The 17,312-nt window shown below is 45.6% G+C and overlaps 1 protein-coding gene across 1 annotated transcript in view; it reads left to right on the top strand.

The window, feature by feature from the left end:
- The window catches only part of LOC139574843 (vascular endothelial growth factor receptor 3-like), a 250,707-nt gene that overhangs the window by 186,180 nt on the left and 47,215 nt on the right, over nt 1-17,312 (top strand). Inside the window, exons 12-15 of the mRNA XM_071399794.1 lie at nt 2,849-2,957; nt 5,542-5,666; nt 5,932-6,151; nt 16,601-16,747. Of these exons, the coding sequence (XP_071255895.1) occupies nt 2,849-2,957; nt 5,542-5,666; nt 5,932-6,151; nt 16,601-16,747 (601 nt within the window). The remainder of the gene's footprint in view (nt 1-2,848; nt 2,958-5,541; nt 5,667-5,931; nt 6,152-16,600; nt 16,748-17,312) is intronic.

The raw sequence follows: 17,312 nt of genomic DNA on the forward strand, positions 1-17,312 counted from the left end.
TACTACTAGTACTACATACTACATACTAGTATAGTACTAGTATAGCCTAACCCTAACCCTAACCCTAACCCTAACCCTAACCCTAACCCTAACCCTAACCCTAACCCTAACCCTAACCCTAACCCTAACCCTAACCCTAACCCTAACCCTAACCCTAACCCTAACCCTAACCCTAACCCTAACCCTAACCCTAACCCTAACCCTAACCCTAACCCTAACCCTAACCCTAACCCTAACCCTAACCCTAACCCTAACCCTAACCCTAACCCTAACCCTAACCCTAACCCTAACCCTAACCCTAACCCTAACCCTAACCCTAACCCTAACCCTAACCCTAACCCTAACCCTAACCCTAACCCTAACCCTAACCCTAACCCTAACCCTAACCCTAACCCTAACCCTAACCCTAACCCTAACCCTAACCCTAACCCTAACCCTAACCCTAACCCTAACCCTAACCCTAACCCTAACCCTAACCCTAACCCTAACCCTAACCCTAACCCTAACCCTAACCCTAACCCTAACCCTAACCCTAACCCTAACCCTAATACCCTAACCCTAACCCTAACCCTAACCCTAACCCTAACCCTAACCCTAACCCTAACCCTAACCCTAACCCTAACCCTAACCCTAACCCTAACCCTAACCCTAACCCTAACCCTAACCCTAACCCTAACCCTAACCCTAACCCTAACCCTAACCCTAACCCTAACCCTAACCCTAACCCTAACCCTAACCCTAACCCTAACCCTAACCCTAACCCTAACCCTAACCCTAACCCTAACCCTAACCCTAACCCTAACCCTAACCCTAACCCTAACCCTAACCCTAACCCTAACCCTAACCCTAACCCTAACCCTAACCCTAACCCTAACCCTAACCCTAACCCTAACCCTAACCCTAACCCTAACCCTAACCCTAACCCTAACCCTAACCCTAACCCTAACCCTAACCCTAACCCTAACCCTAACCCTAACCCTAACCCTAACCCTAACCCTAACCCTAACCCTAACCCTAACCCTAACCCTAACCCTAACCCTAACCCTAACCCTAACCCTAACCCTAACCCTAACCCTAACCCTAACCCTAACCCTAACCCTAACCCTAACCCTAACCCTAACCCTAACCCTAACCCTAACCCTAACCCTAACCCTAACCCTAACCCTAACCCTAACCCTAACCCTAACCCTAACCCTAACCCTAACCCTAACCCTAACCCTAACCCTAACCCTAACCCTAACCCTAACCCTAACCCTAACCCTAACCCTAACCCTAACCCTAACCCTAACCCTAACCCTAACCCTAACCCTAGTACTAGTACTAGTACTAGTACTAGTACTAGTACTAGTACTAGTACTAAGTACTAGTACTAGTACTAGTACTAGTACTAGTACTAGTACTAGTACTAGTACTAGTACTAGTACTAGTACTAGTACTAGTACTAGTACTAGTACTAGTACTAGTACTAGTATAGTACTAGTACTAGTACTAGTACTAGTATAGTACTAGTACTAGTATAGTATAGTACTAGTACTAGTACTAGTACTAGTATAGTATAGTACTAGTATAGTACTAGTATAGTATAGTATAGTATAGTACTAGTATAGTATAGTACTAGTATAGTATAGTATAGTACTAGTATAGTACTAGTATAGTACTAGTATAGTATAGTATACAGTACTAGTATAGTACTAGTATAGTATAGTACTAGTATAGTATAGTATAGTACTAGTATAGTATACATAGTATAGTATAGTATAGTATAGTACTAGTATAGTATAGTATAGTATAGTATAGTACTAGTATAGTATAGTATAGTATAGTACTAGTATAGTACTAGTATAGTATAGTACTAGTATAGTATAGTATAGTATAGTATAGTATAGTATAGTACTAGTATAGTATAGTATAGTATAGTATAGTACTAGTATAGTATAGTACTAGTATAGTATAGTATAGTATAGTATAGTATAGTATAGTATAGTACTAGTATAGTATAGTATAGTATAGTACTAGTATAGTATAGTATAGTACTAGTATAGTATAGTATAGTACTAGTATAGTACTAGTATAGTATAGTACTAGTATAGTATAGTATAGTATAGTACTAGTATAGTATACGTATAGTATCATGTATCTAGGTATAGTAGTCTAGTATAGGTATCAGTCTAGTACTAGTATCCCTATGGTAGTAGTATAGTATAGTATAGTATAGTCTATCTAGGTAGTAGTACCTAGTATCGTATCGTATACGTATCCATCTCATCTCCAGTCTCCTAGGTCCATTAGTCTAGTATCCATCGTATCTCAGTCTCATCTAGTATAGTCACTATCCATCTACTGTCATCTCGCTAGGTCCCTAGGTCTCATTCCGTATCATCTACTCTAGTATTCACTACTCAGTCCATCAGTCCTATCAGTACTCATCTCGTACGTATACCTCTCTCTCGTCTCCTCTCCTACGCCTAGCTCATCGCTCTCGCTCTCCTCTCCTCTCATCTCGTCTCGTCTCCTCTCAGCTCCTACGTCCCTCCCTCCCTCCCTCCCTCCCTCTCCCTCTCCTCTCCTCTCCTCTCCTCCTCCCTCCCTCCCTCCCTCCCTCCCTCCCTCTCCTCTCCTCTCCTCTCCTCTCCTCTCCTCCCTCCCTCCCTCCCTCCCTCTCCTCTCCTCTCCTCTCCTCTCCTCTCCTCTCCTCTCTTCTCCTCTCCTCTCCTCTCCTCTCCTCTCCTCTCTTCTCCTCTCCTCTCCTCTCCTCTCCTCCCTTCTTCTCCTCTCCTCTCCTCTCCTCCCTCCATCCCTCCCTCCCTCGCCTCGCCTCGCCCCTCCTCTCCTCTCCTCTCCTCTCTAGATAGTCAGCAGGCTGGTGATCCAGAATGCCAGTGTATCAGTCATGTATAAATGTTCTGCTGACAACAAAGTGGGTAAAGACCAAAGGCTGATATACTTCTATGTGACCAGTGAGTATTTCAACTTATTTCCTTCTCTTGGTTTAGCACACAAAGTACTGTACAGTAATATACAGTGGGGAGAACAAGTATTTGATACACTGACAATTTTGCAGGTTTTCCTACTTACAAAGCATGTAGAGGTCTGTAATTTTTATCATAGGTACACTTCAACTGTGAGAGAAGGAATCTAAAACAAAAATCCAGAAAATCACATTGTATGATTTTTAAGTAATTAATTTGCATTTTATTGCATGACATAAGTATTTGATACATCAGAAAAGCAGAACTGAATATTTGGTACAGAAACCTTAGTTTGCAATTACAGAGATCATACGTTTCCTGTAGTTCTTGACCAGGTTTGCACACACTGCAGCAGGGATTTTGGCCCACTCCTCCATACAGACCTTCTCAAGATCCTTCAGGTTGTCATGCTGTAAGACCCAGCCACGACCCATCTTCAATGCTCTTACTGAGGGAAGGAGGTTGTTGGTCAAGATCTCGCGATACATGGCCCCATCCATCCTCCCCTCAATACGGTGCAGTCGTCCTGTCCCCTTTGCAGAAAAGCATCCCCAAAGAATGATGTTTCCACCTCCATGCTTCACGGTTGGGATGGTGTTCTTGGGGTTGTACTCATCCTTCTATTCCTCCAAACACGGCGAGTGGAGTTTAGAGCAAAAAGCTCTATTTTTGTCTCATCAGACCACATGACCTTCTCCCATTCCTCCTCTGGATCATCCAGATGGTCATTGGCAAACTTCAGACAGGCCTGGACATGCACTGGCTTGAGCAGGGGGACCTTGCGTGCGCTGCAGGATTTTAATCCATGACGGCGTAGTGTGTTACTAATGGTTTTCTTTGAGACTGTGGTCCCAGCTCTCTTCAGGTCATTGACCAGGTCCTGCCGTGTAGTTCTGGGCTGATCCCTCACATTCCTCATGATCATTGATGCCCCACGAGGTGAGATCTTGCATGGAGCCCCAGACCGAGGGTGATTGACCGTCATCTTGAACTTCTTCCATTTTCTAATAATTGTGCCAACAGTTGTTGCCTTCTCACCAAGCTGCTTGGCTATTGTCCTGTAGCCCATCCCAGCCTTGTACAGGTCTACAATTTATCCCTGATGTCCTTACACAGCTCTCTGGTCTTGGCCATTGTGGAGAGGTTGGAGTCTGTTTGATTGAGTGTGTGGACAGGTGTCTTTTATACAGGTAATGAGTTCAAACAGGTGCAGTTAATACAGGTAATGAGTGGAGAACAGGAGGGCTTCTTAAAGAAAAACTAACAGGTCTGTGAGAGCCGGAATTCTTACTGGTTGGTAGGTGATCAAATACTTATGTCATGCAATAAAATGCAAATTAATTACTTAAAAATCATACAATGTGATTTTCTGGATTTTTGTTTTAGATTCCGCCTCTCACAGTTGAAGTGTACCTATGATAAAAATTACAGACCTCTACATGCTTTGTAAGTAGGAAAACCTGCAAAATCGGCAGTGTATCAAATACTTGTTCTCCCCACTGTATATGATACTGTATATACATTAATAAGTACTGTACAGTAATATGCACTGTACTGTATATACATTAATAAGTACTGTGCAGTAATTTGCACTGTACTGTATATACATTAATAAGTACTGTACAGTAATATGTATGATACTGTATATACATTAATAAGTACTGTACAGTAATATGCACGATACTGTATATACATTAATAAGTACTGTACAGTAATATGTACTATACTGTATACACATTAATAAGTACTGTAAAGTAATATGCACTATACTGTATACACATTCATAAATAGATCTGCCGTTTTGTAATAGTAGAACTAATAGTTTGTGTAGTAGTTTAAAAAAAACATTTTGAACCATAGAGCCTTCAAAATCATAACAAAAAAATCTCTCTAACTTTCCTAATCCCCTTCCCCCCTCCCTCCCTCCTTCCCCCCCTCCCTCCCTCCCCCCTCCCTCCCTCTCTCCCTCCCCCCTCCTTCCCTCCGCCCTCCCTCCCCCATCCTTCCCCCCTCCCTCCCTCCCTCCCTTCTTCCCCCCCTCCCTCCCTCCCTCCCTCCCTCCTCCCCCCCCCCCTCCCTCCCTCCCACCTCCCTCCCCCCCTCCTTCCCCCCTCCCTCCCTCCCTCCTTCCCTCCCTCCCTCCCTCCCTCCCTCCCTCCTCCTCCCCTCACTCCCTCCCCCCCCCCCCTCCCTCCCTCCCTCCTCCTTCCCTCCCTCCCACCCCCCCCTCCCCCTCCCTTCCTCCCTCCCTCCCTCCCTCCCTCCCCCCTCCCTCCCTCCCTCCCTCCCCCCTCCCTCCCTCCCCCCTCCCTCCCTCCCTCCCTCCTCCCTCCCACCTCCCTCCCCCCCTCCCCCCTCCCTCCCTCCCTCCCTCCCTCCCTCCCTTCCTCCCTCCCTTCCTCCCTCCCTCCCTCCCTCCCTCCCTCCCTTCCTCCCTCCCTCCCTCCCTCCCTCCCCCCTCCCTCCCTCCCCCCTCCCTCCCTCCCTTCCTCCCTCCCTCCCTCCCTTCCTCCCTCCCTCCCTCCCTCCCTCCCTCCCCCCTCCCTCCCTCCCTCCCCCCTCCCTCCTCCAGCTATCCCAGAAGGGTTCAGTGTGGGTCCGTCTGAGGAACCTCTGGAGCAGGAGGAGGTGTCGCTAAGCTGCATCGCTGACAACTACACCTACGAACAGCTCACCTGGTACAGACTGGACCCACAGGTAACAGCTCACCTGGTACAGACTGGACCCACAAGTAGAGGAAGGGTACACTGAATAAGGAATAATTTGGTTAAACAAGTGTCAAATCTGTTTGTGCTGTCTTGACAATAAACTCATTGATGGATTTTAGTAAGACAACACAAAACCGATCTGGGACCCAGGCTAGTAGAACAGGAAGACTGACTTTTTCCTCTCTCTCTCTCTCTCTCTCTCTCTCTCTCTCTCTCTCTCTCTCTCTCTCTCTCTCTCTCTCTCGGCGCTGCAGGATGAGAGTGGTAAACCCCTGGAGCTGGACTGTCATAGTGTCCACCTGTACGCTGACCGCCTGGATGGACAACTGACCTATCAGGAGCGGTCTAACAGCTGGGTCCTGGAGATGACTATAGCTAGCATCACGCTACAGGACGAAGGGAACTATGTCTGTGAGGTTCAGAATAGGAGGAGCCAAGAGAAGCACTGTCTACGCAAATACATATCGGTTAAAGGTGAGGGGGAGAGAAACACTGTCTATGCAAATACATATCGGTTAAAGGTGAGAGGGAGAGACACACTGTCTACGCAAATACATATCGGTTAAAGGTGAGAGGGAGAGACACATGGAACCCAAAATAGTTCTACCTGGAACCAAACAGGGTTCCTCAAAGGGTTCTGCTATGGGGAGAGCCAAGAACCCTTATTGGTTCCAGTAACCATACACCCACACACACAGATGCACGAAAAGCCGGTGTTTGGAGGATATATTGGCATGGGTGTTGTTAGGACCGAGACGAAGATGCTGTAGGGTTTAACTTCTCTTGGGTAGGGAACAGCATTCGGAATTTTGGATGAAAAGCATGCCCATATAATACTGCCTGCTACTCGGGCCCAGAAGATATAATATGCATATAACTGGCAGATTTGGATAGAAAACACTCTAAAGTTTCCAAAACTGTTAAAATAGTGTTTGTGAGTATAACAGAACTGATTTGGCAGGCGAAAACCTGAGAAAAATCCATTCAGGAAGTAGGATATTTTGGGGTTTTGTAGTTTTCTATTCAATGCCATTACAGTATCCATTGACATAGGACTCAAATTGCAGTTTCTATGCCTTCCACTAGATGTCAACAGTCTTTAGAAATTGTTTCAGGCTTATATTCTGAAAAATTAGGGAGTAAGAGCAGTCTGAATGAGTGGACCCTGCCGTGTCACAGAGCTTTTTCATGCGCGTGACCGAGAGAGTGCCTTTCTTGTTAACCTTTTATATTGACGAAGTTATTGTCCGGTTTAAATATTATCGATTATTTAGGCTAAAAACAACCTGAGGATTGAATATAAACATCGTTTGACATGTTTCTATGAACTTTACAGATACAATTTGGATTTTTTGTCTGCCTGTTGTGACTGCGTTTGAGCCTGTGGATTACCTGAAGAAAACGCGAACAAAACTGAGGTTTTTGGATATAAAGAGGGGCTTTATCGAACAAAAGGAACATTTATAGAGTAAATGAATGTCTTCTGAGTGCAACCATATTGTCACGATGTTCATCTGAGGAAGAAGGAGTAGACCAAAGCACAGAGTGGTACGTGTTCATGATGTTTATTATCACCTGAACACTGAAACAAAAACCAAAGTGGAACAAAACGCAACAGTCCTGTAAGGTGCAGCAACACAAAACAGAAAACAACTACCCACAAAACCAACATGGAAAATGGCAACCTAAATAGGCTCCCCAATCAGAGACAACGAGAAACAGCTGTCTCTGATTGGGAACCAATTCAGGCCACCATAAACCTACCTACCCCTAGACCATACAAAATCCCCATAGATAAACAAAAACCCTAGTCAAGACAAAAACCCCTAGACAATACAAAAACTAAACAAACCACCCTTGTCACACCCTGACCTGACCAAAAAATTAAGAAAACAAATATAACTAAAATCAGGGCGTGACACATATAAAGGTCATCAAAGGTAAGTGATTAATTGTATCTCTATTTCTGACTTGTGTAACTCTTCTACTTGGCTGGTTACTGTTTGTAATGATTTGTCTGCTGGGCTATGTTCTCAAATAATCGTAAGGTATGCTTTCGCCGTAAAGCATTTTTAAAATCTGACACCGTGGTTGGATTCACAAGAAGTTCATCTTTAAACCTATGTAAAATATGTTTTGTTTTCTGAATTTTTATAAGGAGTATTTCTGTATTTGAATTTGGCGCTCTGCAATCTCACTGGATGTTGGCCAGGTGGGACGCCCCACATACCCTAGAGAGTCCCTCAGAGGGAAGGGTTTAAACACAAACTAGTCCCTCAGTAGGAAGGGTTTAAACACAAACTAGTCCCTCAGAGGGAAGGGTTTAAACACAAACTAGTCCCTCAGAGGGAAGGGTTTAAACACAAACTAGTCCCTCAGTAGGAAGGGTTTAAACACAAACTAGTCCCTCAGTAGGAAGGGTTTAAACACAAACTAGTCCCTCAGTAGGAAGGGTTTAAACACAAACTAGTCCCTCAGTAGGAAGGGTTTAAACACAAACTAGTCCCTCAGAGGAAGGGTTTAAACACAAACTAGTCCCTCAGTAGGAAGGGTTTAAACACAAACTAGTCCCTCAGTAGGAAGGGTTTAAACACAAACTAGTCCCTCAGAGGAAGGGTTTAAACACAAACTAGTCCCTCAGTAGGAAGGGTTTAAACACAAACTAGTCCCTCAGTAGGAAGGGTTTAAACACAAACTAGTCCCTCAGTAGGAAGGGTTTAAACACAAACTAGTCCCTCAGTAGGAAGGGTTTAAACACAAACTAGTCCCTCGGTAGGAAGGGTTTAAACACAAACTAGTCCCTCAGTAGGAAGGGTTTAAACACAAACTAGTCCCTCAGAGGATAGGGCCAGTCATTAACACACTAATGCTTCATTCATGTCCAGTCCTGATCCTTTAACCTCAGTCACACGGAATTCTCAATTTCCTACCCCCCCCCCCCCCCTCCCCCTCCTCCTGCCCTTCTCTCTCTCCTGAGAGACCACAACATCAGTCTCATGATTTGTTCTCTTTGCCCTTCAGTCAATTCTGCATGAATAATGGGATCTGTTAAAAGGGCATAAAGGTGTGAATAAGATGATGGCATGTATGTATTTCTTTCTCTAAGGGGCTTTATTGACATGGGAAACATATGTTAACATTGCCAAAGCAAGTGAAGTAGATAATAAACAAAAGTGAAATAAACAATATAAAATGAACAGTAAACATCACACTCAAAGAAGTTCCAAAAGAATAAAGACATTTCAAATGTCATATTATGTCTATATACAGCGTTGTAATGATGTACAAAAGGGAAAATAAATAAACATGAATATGGGTTGTATTTACAATTTAGTTTGTTCTTCACTGGTTGCCCTTTTCTTGTGGCAACAGGTCACACAACTTGCTGCTGTGATGCACACTGTGGTATTTCACCCAATAGATATGGGAGTTTATCAAAATTGGATTTGTTTTTGAAATCTTTGTAGATCTGTGTAATCTGAGAGAAATATGTGTCTCTAATATGGTCATACATTTGGCAGGAGGTTAGGAAGTGCAGCTCAGTTTCCACCTTATTTTGTGGGCAGTGTGCACATAGCCTGTCTTCTCTTGAGAGCCAAGTCTGCCTACGGTGGCCTTTCTCAATAGCAAGGCTATGCTCACTGAGTCTGTACATAGTCAAAGCTTTCCTTAAGTTTTGGTCAGTTACAGTGGTCCGGTATTCTGCCACTGTGTACTCTCTGTTTAGGGACAAATAGCATTCAAATCAAATTTAAAATCAAATGTATTTATATAGCCCTTCAGCTGATATCTCAAAGTGCTGTACAGAAACCCAGCCTAAAACCCCAAACAGCAAGCAATGCAGGTGTAGAAGCACGGTGGCTAGGAAAAACTCCCTAGAAAGGCCAAAACCTAGGAAGGAACCTAGAGAGGAACCAGGCTATAAGGGGTGGCCAGGCCTCTTCTGGCTGGGCCGGGTGGAGATTATAACAGAACATGGCCAAGATGTTCAAATGTTCATAAATGACCAGCATGGTCAAATAATAATAATCACGGTAGTTGTCGAGGGTGAAACAAGTCAGCACCTCAGGAGTAAATGTGTTGGCTTTTCATAGCCGATCATTAAGAGTATCTCTACCGCTCCTGCGGTCTCTAGAGAGTTGAAAACAGCAGGTCTGGGACAGGTAGCACGTCCGGTGAACAGGTCAGGGTTCCATAGCCGTAGGCAGAACAGTTGAAGGAGTCATCATGCCAGGTCGTCCTGAGGCATGGTCCTAGGGCTCATGTCCCCCGAGAGAGAGAAAGAAAGAGAGAAAGAGAGAATTAGAGAGAGCATACTTAAATTTACACAGGACACCGGATAAGACAGGATAAGTACTCTGACCCTAGCCCCCCGACACATAAACTACTGCAGCATAAATACTGGAGGCTGAGACAGGAGGGGTCAGGAGACACTGTGGCCCCATCCGATGATACCCCCGGACAGGGCCAAACAGGAAGGATATAACCCCACCCACTTTGCCAAAGCACAGCCCCCACACCACTAGAGGGATATCTTCAACCACCAACTTACCATCCTGAGACAAGGCAGAGTATAGCCCACAAAGATCTCCGCCACGGCACAACCCAAGGGGGGGCGCCAACCCAGACAGGAAGATCACGTCAGTGACTCAACCCACTCAAGTGACGCACCCCTCCTAGGGACGGCATGAAAGAGCACCAGTAAGCCAGTGACTCAGCCCCTGTAATAGGGTTAGAGGCAGAGAATCCCAGTGGAGAGAGGGGAACCGGCCAGGCAGAGACAGCAAGGGCGGTTCGTTGCTCCAGAGCCTTTCCGTTCACCTTCACACTCCTGGACCAGACTACACTCAATCATATGACCCACTGAAGAGATAAGTCTTCAGTAAAGACTTAAAGGTTGAGACCGAGTCTGCGTCTCTCACAAGGGTAGGTAGACCATTCCATAAAAATGGAGATCTATAGGAGAAAGCCCTGCCTCCAGCTGTTTGCTTAGAAATTCTAGGGTCAGTAAGGAGGCCTGCATCTTGTGACCGTAGCGTACGTGTAGGTATGTACGGCAGGACCAACTCGGAAAGATAGGTAGGAGCAAGCCCATGTAACGCTTTATAGGTTAACAGTAAAACCTTGAAAGCAGCCCTTGCCTTAACAGGAAGCCAGTGTAGGGAGGCTAGCACTGGAGTAATATTATCAAATATTTTGATTCTAGTCAGGATTCTAGCAGCCGTATTTAGCACTAACTGAAGTTTATTTAGTGCTTTATCCGGGTAGCCGGAAAGTAGAGCATTGCAGTAGTCTAACCTAGAAGTAACAAAAGCATGGATTAATTTTTCTGCATCATTTTTGGACAGAACATTTCTGATTTTTGCAATGTTACGTAGATGGAAAAAAGCTGTCCTTGAAACAGTCTTGATATGTTCGTCAAAAGAGAGATCAGGGTCCAGAGTAACGCCGAGGTCCTTCACAGTTTTATTTGAGACGACTGTACAACCATCAAGATTAATTATCAGATTCAACAAAAGATCTCTTTGTTTCTTGAGACCTAGAACAAGCATCTCTGTTTTGTCCGATTTTAAAAGTAGAACGTTTTCAGCCATCCACTTCCTTATGTCTGAAACACAGGCTTCTAGCGAGGGCAATTTTGGGGCTTCACCATGTTTCATTGAAATGTACAGCTGTGTATCGTCTGCATAGCAGTGAAAATTAACATTATGTTTCCGAATGACATAACCAAAAGGTAAAATACACCGAAATGTGTAGTTGATTTGTCAGAGGACAAACCATTCACAGAGACAAACTGATATCTTTCTGACAGATAAGATCTAAACCAGGCCAGAACTTGTCCGTATAGACCAATTTGGGTTTCCAATCTATCCAAAAGAATGTGGTGATCGATGGTATCAAAGGCAGCACTAAGGTCTAGGAGCACGAGGACAGATGCAGAGCCTCGGTCTGACGCCATTAAAAGGTAATTTACCACCTTCACAAGTGCAGTCTCAGTGCTATGATGGGGTCTAAAAGCAGACTGAAGCATTTCGTATACATTGTTTGTCTTCAGGAAGGCAGTGAGTTGCTGCGCAACAGCTTTTTCAAAAAAAATTGAGAGGAATGGAAGATTCGATATAGGCCGATAGTTTTTTATATTTTCTGGGTCAAGCTTTGGCTTTTTCAAGAGAGGCTTTATTACTGCCACTTTTAGTGAGTTTGGTACACATCCGGTGGATAGAGAGCCGTTTATTATGTTCAACATAGGAGGGCCAAGCACATGAAGCAGCTTTAAGTAGTTTAGTTGGAATAGGCTCCAGTATGCAGCTTGAAGGTTTAGAGGCCATGATTATTTTCATAATTATGTCAAGAGATATACTACTAAAACACTTGATTATCTCTCTTGATCCTAGGTCCTGGCAGAGTTGTGCAGACTCAGGACAACTGAGCTTTGGAGAAATATGCAGATTTAAAGAGGAGTCCGTAATTTGCTTTCTAATGATCATGATCTTTTCCTCAAAGAAGTTCATGAATTTATTACTGCTGAAGTGAAAGCCATCCTCACTTGGGGAATGCTGCTTTTTAGTTAGCTTTGCAACAGTATCAAAAATAAATGTTGGATTGTTTTTATTTTCCTCAATTAAGTTGGAAAAGTAGGATGATCGAGCAGCAGTGAGGGCTCTTCGATACTGCACGGTACTGTCTTTCCAAGCTAGTCAGAAGACTTCCAGTTTGGTGTGGCGCTATTTCCGTTCCAATTTTCTGGAAGCTTGCTTCAGAGCTTGCGTATTTTCTGTATACCAGGGAGCTAGTTTCTTATGACAAATGTTTTTAGTTTAGGGGTGCAACTGCATCTAGGGTATTGCGCAAGGTTAAATTGAGTTCCTCAGTTAGGTGGTTAACTGATTTTTGTCCTCTGACGTCCTTGGGTAGGCAGAAGCAGTCTGGAAGGGCATCAAGGAATCTTTGTGTTGTCTGAGAATTTATAGCACGACTTTTGATGCTCCTTGGTTGGGGTCTGAGCAGATTATTTGTTGCGATTGCAAACGTAATAAAATGGTGGTCCGATAGTCCAAGATTATGAGGAAAAACATTTAGATCCACAACATTTATTCTACGGGACAAAACTAGGTCCAGAGTATGACTGTGGCAGTGAGTAGGTCCAGAGACATGTTGGACAAAACCCACTGAGTCGATGATGGCTCCGAAAGCCTTTTGGAGTGGGTCTGTGGACTTTTCCATGTGAATATTAAATTCACCAAAAATTAGAATATTATCTGCTATGACTCCAAGGTCCGATAGGAATTCAGGGAACTCAGTGAGGAACGCTGTATATGGCCCAGGAGGCCTGTAAAGAGTAGCTATAAAAAGTGAATGAGTAGGCTGCATAGATTTCATGACTAGAAGCTCAAAAGACGAAAACGTCTTTTTTTTTTGTGTAAATTGAAATTTGCTATCGTAAATGTTAGCAACACCTCCGCCTTTGCGGGATGCGTGGGGGATATGGTCACTAGTGTAACCAGGAGGTGAGGCCTCATTTAACACAGTAAATTTATCAGGCTTAAGCCATGTTTCAGTCAGGCCAATCACATCAAGATTATGATCAGTGATTAGGTCATTGAGTATAACTGCCTTTGAAGTGATTCTAGTTTGCTCAGTTTTTTTTGTAAATTCTTTCTTTCCAATGTGTCAAGTAATTATCTTTTTGTTTTCTCATGATTTGTTTGGGTCTAATTGTGTTACTGTCCAGGGGCTCTGTGGGATGTGTTTGTGAACAGAGCCCCAGGACCAGCTTGTTAAGGGGACACGGTTCTCCAGGTTCATCTCGCTGTAGGTGATGGATTTGTTATGGAAGGTTTGTTAATCGCTTTCTTTTAAGTGGTTGTAGAATTTAACGGCTCTTTTCTGGATTTTGATCATTAGTGGGTATCGGCCTATTTCTGCTCTGCATTCATTATTTGTTGTTTTAGGATATTTTTGCAGAATTCTGAATGCAGAGTCTCAATTTGGTTTTTGTCCCATTTTGTGAATTCTTGGTTGGTGAGCGGACCCCAGACCTCACAACCATAAAGGGCAATGGGTTATATAACAAATTCAAGTATTTTTTGCCAGATCCTAATAGGTATGTCGAATTTTATGTTCCTTTTGATGGCATTGTCTCTCAGATCGTTCACAGCTTTGTGGAAGTTACCTGTGGTGCTGATGTTTAGGCCGAGGTACGTATAGTTTTTTGTGTGTTCTAGGGCAACGGTGTCTAGATGGAATTGGTATTTGTGGTCCTGGCAACTGGACCTTTTTTGGAACACCATTATTTTTGTCTTACTGAGATTTACTGTCAGGGTCCAGGTCTGGCAGAATCTGTGCAGAATATCTAGGTGCTGCTGTAGGCCGTCCTTGGTTGTGGACAGAAGCACCAGATCATCAGCAAACAGTATACATTTGACTTCAGATTCTAGTAGGGTGAGGCCGGGTGCTGCAGACTAGTCTAGTGCTTTCGCCAATTCGTTTATGTATGTGTTCACCTTCTCCACCTGTGTGCAATCTAAGTGTCACATGGTCTGTCACACGATCTCTGTTTATATACACCTGTTCTAAAAGGCCCCAGAGTTTGCAACACCACCAAGCAAGGGGCACCACCAAGCAAGGGGCACCACCAAGCAAGGGGCACCACCAAGCAAGGGGCACCACCAAGCAAGGGGCACCACCAAGCAAGTGGCACCACCAAGCAAGCTTCACCATGAAGAGCAAGGAGCTCTTCATGGTGTACAGTACAGATCAGGGTTGGGTTAGAAAAAAATATCTGAAACTTTGAACATCCCACAGAGCACCATTAAATCCATTGTTAAAAAATGGAAAGAATATGGCACCACAACAAACCTGCCAAGAGAGGGCAGCCCACCAAACCTCAGGGACCGGGCAAGGAGAGCATTAATCAGAGAGGCAACAAAGAGACCAAAGATAACCCTGAAGGAGCTGCAAAGCTCCACAGCGGAGATTGGAGTATCTGTCCATAGGACGGGTGGGAGTCTTATCGTGGCAGCAGGGTGGGAGTCTTATCGTGGCAGCAGGGTGGGAGTCTTATCGTGGTAGCAGGGTGGGAGTCTTATCGTGGTAGCATGGTGGGAGTCTTATCGTGGTAGCAGGGTGGGAGTCTTATCGTGGTAGCATGGTGGGAGTCTTATCGTGGTAGCAGCGTGGGAGTCTTATCGTGATAGCAGGGTGGGAGTCTTATCGTGGTAGCAGGGTGGGAGTCTTATCGTGTGAGTCTTATCGTGATAGCAGGGTGGGAGTCTTATCGTGGTAGCAGGGTGGGAGTCTTATCGTGTGAGTCTTATCGTGGCAGCAGGGTGGGAGTCTTATCGTGGCAGCAGGGTGGGAGTCTTATCGTGGCAGCAGGGTGGGAGTCTTATCGTGGCAGCAGGGTGGGAGTCTTATCGTGGTAGCAGGGTGGGAGTCTTATCATGGTAACGGGGTGGGAGTCTTATCGTGATAGCATGGTGGGAGTCTTATCGTGGTAGCAGCGTGGGAGTCTTATCGTGATAGCAGGGTGGGAGTCTTATCGTGGTAGCAGGGTGGGAGTCTTATCGTGTGAGTCTTATCGTGGTAGCAGGGTGGGAGTCTTATCGTGATAGCAGGGTGGGAGTCTTATCGTGGTAGCAGGGTGGGAGTCTTATCGTGTGAGTCTTATCGTGGCAGCAGGGTGGGAGTCTTATCGTGGCAGCAGGGTGGGAGTCTTATCGTGGCAGCAGGGTGGGAGTCTTATCGTGGCAGCAGGGTGGGAGTCTTATCGTGGTAGCAGGGTGGGAGTCTTATCGTGGTAACGGGGTGGGAGTCTTATCGTGATAGCATGGTGGGAGTCTTATCGTGGTAGCAGCGTGGGAGTCTTATCGTGATAGCAGGGTGGGAGTCTTATCGTGGTAGCAGGGTGGGAGTCTTATCGTGTGAGTCTTATCGTGGTAGCAGGGTGGGAGTCTTATCGTGATAGCAGGGTGGGAGTCTTATCGTGGTAGCAGGGTGGGAGTCTTATCGTGTGAGTCTTATCGTGGCAGCAGGGTGGGAGTCTTATCGTGGCAGCAGGGTGGGAGTCTTATCGTGGCAGCAGGGTGGGAGTCTTATCGTGGCAGCAGGGTGGGAGTCTTATCGTGGCAGCAGGGTGGGAGTCTTATCGTGGTAGCAGGGTGGGAGTCTTATCGTGGTAGCAGGGTGGGAGTCTTATCGTGGTAACGGGGTGGGAGTCTTATCGTGAGATCGGGGTGGGAGTCTTATCGTGGCAGCGGGGTGGGCGTCTTATCGTGGCAGCAGGGTGGGAGTCTTATCGTGGCAGCGGGGTGGGAGTCTTATCGTGGTAACGGGGTGGGAGTCTTATCGTGATAGCGGGGTGGGAGTCTTATCGTGGTAGCAGGGTGGGAGTCTTATCGTGGTAGCAGGGTGGGAGTCTTATCGTGGCAGCGGGGTGGGAGTCTTATCGTGGTAACGGGGTGGGAGTCTTATCGTGATAGCGGGGTGGGAGTCTTATCGTGGTAACGGGGTGGGAGTCTTATCGTGATAGCGGGGTGGGAGTCTTATCGTGGTAGCGGGGTGGGAGTCTTATCGTGGTAGCAGGGTGGGAGTCTTATCGTGGTAGCAGGGTGGAAATAACCACTTGTGCGTTGGGGTAAGTAGAAGAAGCTTTTTCAATCCCTCCCTTCAGTACTGTGGCCACCCTTTCCTGCTTTTTTCTCAGGTCGTTTGTGCCTGTGTGTATTATTATGTGCCTGGGTGAACCTAGTTGATCCTCAGACAGAAGGTCTAGAGCGCACTGGGTGTTTGGACACCAGAGTTTAGACACACTGTGTTTGGGGAAAAAGTTTATTTACTTGTATATATTTCCCATTTGAGTCCATAAAGAGTACAAAACTCTCACACTCTCTCTCTCTCTTCCCCCCCCCCCCCCCCTCCCAGCTCTAGAAGCCCCCTGGTACAGACACAACCCGACCAATCAAACATTGAACGTCAGTGAGTCTTTCCTGATGGAGTGTGATGTAGTGGGAACTCCTTCACCACACCTCTCCTGGTTCAAAGACAACCAGCCCCTGCACCAAATGTCGGGTAAGTACACACACACACACAAAGGGAAGCACACAAAGACACACAGACACATGCACACACACAGACACACACACCGTATATGCCGTGCCATCTCCCACAGGATAAGCTAACATCAGCTGGTGTACACACACACCTGTAGCTGAAGACGTGAGTCTGAAGACGTGAGTCATCAGCTTCCACAGTGTGTCTCTGAGGTATTAGAGGTCAAGGAGGGGGTTAGATTGAGTGACAGTTTGGCAGGACTACAGACAGCTGGGACTTATCACTTTGGAGACATTAAATACATGAAATGTGGAGAGAATGATAGATGGATTGATAGAGAGGTAGACGAAAGAGAGGGAGGGAGGGAGAGCGGGAGGGCGGAGGGGGGGGGAGGATTGGCTGGGCTGACAGGAGGATCAATCTGAGTAGCTGTCAGGTTAGCAGACAAGCAAGACTAGTTGGGTGTGTGTGTGAGTGTGTTTGTTTTATCAGAGTGGTGTGTGAGCGCAAGCGCATGCCTACGTGCGTGTTTTTGTGTCTGTGATTGACTGGTGTGTGTGTGTGTGTGTGTGTGTGTGTGTGT

This window comes from Salvelinus alpinus, chromosome 4 (assembly GCF_045679555.1).
Source record: "Salvelinus alpinus chromosome 4, SLU_Salpinus.1, whole genome shotgun sequence".
Classification (NCBI taxonomy): Eukaryota; Metazoa; Chordata; class Actinopteri; order Salmoniformes; family Salmonidae; genus Salvelinus; species Salvelinus alpinus.